This window comes from Egretta garzetta, unplaced genomic scaffold (assembly GCF_000687185.1).
Source record: "Egretta garzetta isolate BGI_Z169 unplaced genomic scaffold, ASM68718v1 scaffold641, whole genome shotgun sequence".
Taxonomy (NCBI): domain Eukaryota; kingdom Metazoa; phylum Chordata; class Aves; order Pelecaniformes; family Ardeidae; genus Egretta; species Egretta garzetta.
In genome coordinates, this window is record NW_009258758.1 from 568,136 (window position 1) to 571,371 (window position 3,236).

The 3,236-nt window shown below is 39.4% G+C and overlaps 1 protein-coding gene across 1 annotated transcript in view; it reads left to right on the forward strand.

The window, feature by feature from the left end:
• The first annotated feature begins 321 nt into the window (after positions 1–321).
• LOC104135619 (macrophage mannose receptor 1) overlaps positions 322–3,236 on the forward strand; it is a 33,343-nt gene continuing 30,428 nt past the window's right edge. Inside the window, 3 exon segments of the mRNA XM_035888993.1 lie at positions 322–431; positions 1,630–1,803; positions 3,000–3,161. Of these exon segments, the coding sequence (XP_035744886.1) occupies positions 371–431; positions 1,630–1,803; positions 3,000–3,161 (397 nt within the window). The 5' untranslated portion in view covers positions 322–370.

Below are 3,236 nucleotides of genomic sequence, written 5' to 3' on the forward strand. Positions count from 1 at the left end.
GTTTCTTGTCAGCAATTCTCAAGCTGCTTTTTTAGAGGTCTGTCCTATGTAGCACTCCAAAACCGACCTGTGTATAGTACTAGCAAAGTCCCAGGAAAAGACAAATGTCACCACCTCTAGATACAAGGGTGGATACTTCAGTTTTGGAAGTGACACACTCTTCAAGGAGAGCATTAATTGCAATGTGCACTCTAGTTATTTCAAAACACCATGTGACAGGATATTTCCTTATTTAGAGTCCAGAGCTTTATCCATCAACCCTTTGACATAGAGAAGGACCTGTTATTATCCTCACTCAGCAGGATTTTATACACTGCCAATCTTACAGTCCAACTTTTGGAAGAGGAATGAAAAGCAAGTTATATTTGCAATGAGTTTCTCCAGGTTCCTAGTTTTTGTTTCCCTCGTGCATGGTTCATTACAGTCACTGGGTAAGTTTCCCGTTGGTTTTGTGTTAAACTGGATATGAAAATGCTTTTCCTTGAGCAGCTTTACAGTTTTAATGCATATACTGATTATTTTGTACTTGTTATCAGATTTGATACATGATCTAAAGAGTATGTTGGGTATTATCCTGGAAGTTCTTGATTCACAGAATAAAAGAGGGGAGATGTAGGGATGTTGTGGGAAACAGAGGTAATAAGAGCAGGATCATAAACTGCAATTTCTTTCTGTGGAAATACTAAATCAGATGGCACTGTATGGGAGGGTGATGAGAGATGAGGAAGCATGGAACTCTTTCCATTTACCCTTCCCATCATGCCCATGGTGCAGTGATCAGTCAAAGGGGCTTAGAGCCATCTTTCCGTGATAGTTGTGCAAGTTTCTCTTTTTGCTCCAAGACATGAGGTATGAGAAGAAAGAACTGGCTCCTCCCCTCCAGTCAAATGAGAAGAATAGTTCTAGGCTGGAGATGTATATCACTCATTGGGTATAGCTATAGAGAGAAATAGTAAAGCAGTAACGTTCACAGAACTGAGCAGATGAATGTGTTTGCATGAATGTGAGATTGAGAATATATATCAGAAATTTCAGGATAAAAGAGTGCTCCTGTAATACTGTGATAGTGTAAAAAAGTGAAGCATTGCTACCCTGAAAGAATCCGAATTGAGGGTAGATCTGCAAAACCTCTCCAAGTGCAGAAATGTGCAATTGAAACCTGAAATTTTTACTGTGTAAATATGCTAATGACAACCTGATCTGTATTCTCTCTGGTCAGCTATCCTTTTTCTTTAAGCAATTAATGAAAAGATGGAGGGATAAAGTGAACCTATTGAGCTGTACAGAACACAACAATGCAGTGAACTCGTCTGACATCTACTAGTTTTTCTGTCTTCAGGAACCACAGCATCATCATCACCAAATTTTACTTTACTGCAAGGAGTAAACACATCAGGAAGACAGACAACATATCAAACTCTAAACACAGTATTTAAACCCCAAATTTTACTAAACCAACATTTTACATAAAACAACATCTGTAGCTACATAAGGGGGAAAATGGTAAAAATTAATTTAAAAAAGATTGTGTGACCTCCCAATTTAGATAGACAGATCTATTAATAGGAAGTCAGATTTATTATTTTATGATTATTTTCATATGTCCTCTTAACCCTTTCTTCCCCCTAGATACCTTTACGTTACAAGGAAATGCCAATGGACAGCCATGCGTATTCCCTTTCAAATATGAAGGCAAACAGTACCATGAGTGCACAAATGCTGGTAGGTCAGATGGCTGGCTCTGGTGTGCAACCACTGCAGACTTTGATGCTGACAAACTGTATGGATTTTGCCCTCTAATAGGTAAGTCCTGCTTTTTATTTATTAACTTGTCATGAAACATTGTTGAGAAAACCATCTATTGAGCTACCAGTTTTTTTATCACCAACCAGCTGCACACCCTCATGACAAATCTTGTCAGAGTAGCCCAAATGAAAGTCGTCTGATTGAACATTAACCCCAGTAGCCAAGTCCTCCCTCTGTAGGGAGTGGAGAGGAAGAGGTGCCTCCAGAGCGTGGTTCAGCCAGCCAGGTTCTGATTCACCTGCTGGAGGTGGCTGTTACACTTTGTGGACCAGAGAGCTGAGGAAGCTCTTTGATATCTCATTTTATGTGACTTAAGTGCATGGTGTGACTTAAGTGCACGCCATGACCAGCATGAATTTAGACCGATATTGTCTTTTCAAAGAATTCCCATTGCTCTTTATTCCTCAGGCATGCCCTGTAGGTCAATTCTCACTTAAACTGGTGGATACCGTTTTTCCCCTTAACCCCTGAATTGTTCTTGTCTCCTATTGCCACACTATACAAAAATACTGCTCCTAAAATTATCCTCCTCTCCCATCTTTGTACTACCTTCTGCACCGAACTTATGTTTGGATCCCTCCACCGTAGGACACAAACTCTAAAAAAAAAACTGCCTTCCCAATAGCACAACAGTTGCACAAGGTTTTGTGAGTTGTTCTGCAAAGACGGCAGCTGATCTGTACATCGCTGCTACACAGACTGTTTTTATAGCTCCTCAAGCTGTCAAGGGCCAGGTTCTGCTGTTTTTGAAAAAGCTGCTTCTCTTGATGATGAGCTAAGAGGCAGTTCCTGCCCCGCTGGGATGAAGAGTCTCCAGGGTCATAGACCACTAACACACTTGCTTTCCTCCTCTGACTGGAATCTCTTTCAATCAACAGATATGTCTGGGTTACTTAGTACTAGATTTTGTATAACAGAAAATTTAAAAGCAAATATTGGAAACCCATTCACTCCCTTCTACAAACTAAGAAATCTAAAATAATGTTTTTTTAATTTCAAAAAAATTACACTTTTTTTTTTTTTAATTGATGCCTAATATGATTTCTGCTTTTCTGGTTCTTTAAAATTGATGATAGCGTACAGCTAGTACTGTGCATCTTTAGAGATTTCGCATCATTACATACTTAATTTGCTTTTAGTTGGCGCAATGTCAAACCTCTAACAGCAGTGCTCTGTGTCACTCCTTCTTCCAGATGACACAGAAAGATTTTGGACAGAAGATGTTTCAACTGGCAGTCACTATCAAATAAATTCAGAATCAGCTCTAACATGGCACCAAGCAAGGAAAAGCTGTCAGCAGCAAAATGCAGAACTACTAAGCATCACAGAGATTCATGAGCAGGCATATATAGGAGGTAAAATGATAGAGAACAAGACCTTAAAATATGTTACCTCGGAGCTTTAGACGATGAAGTTGGCTTTTTTTTCAG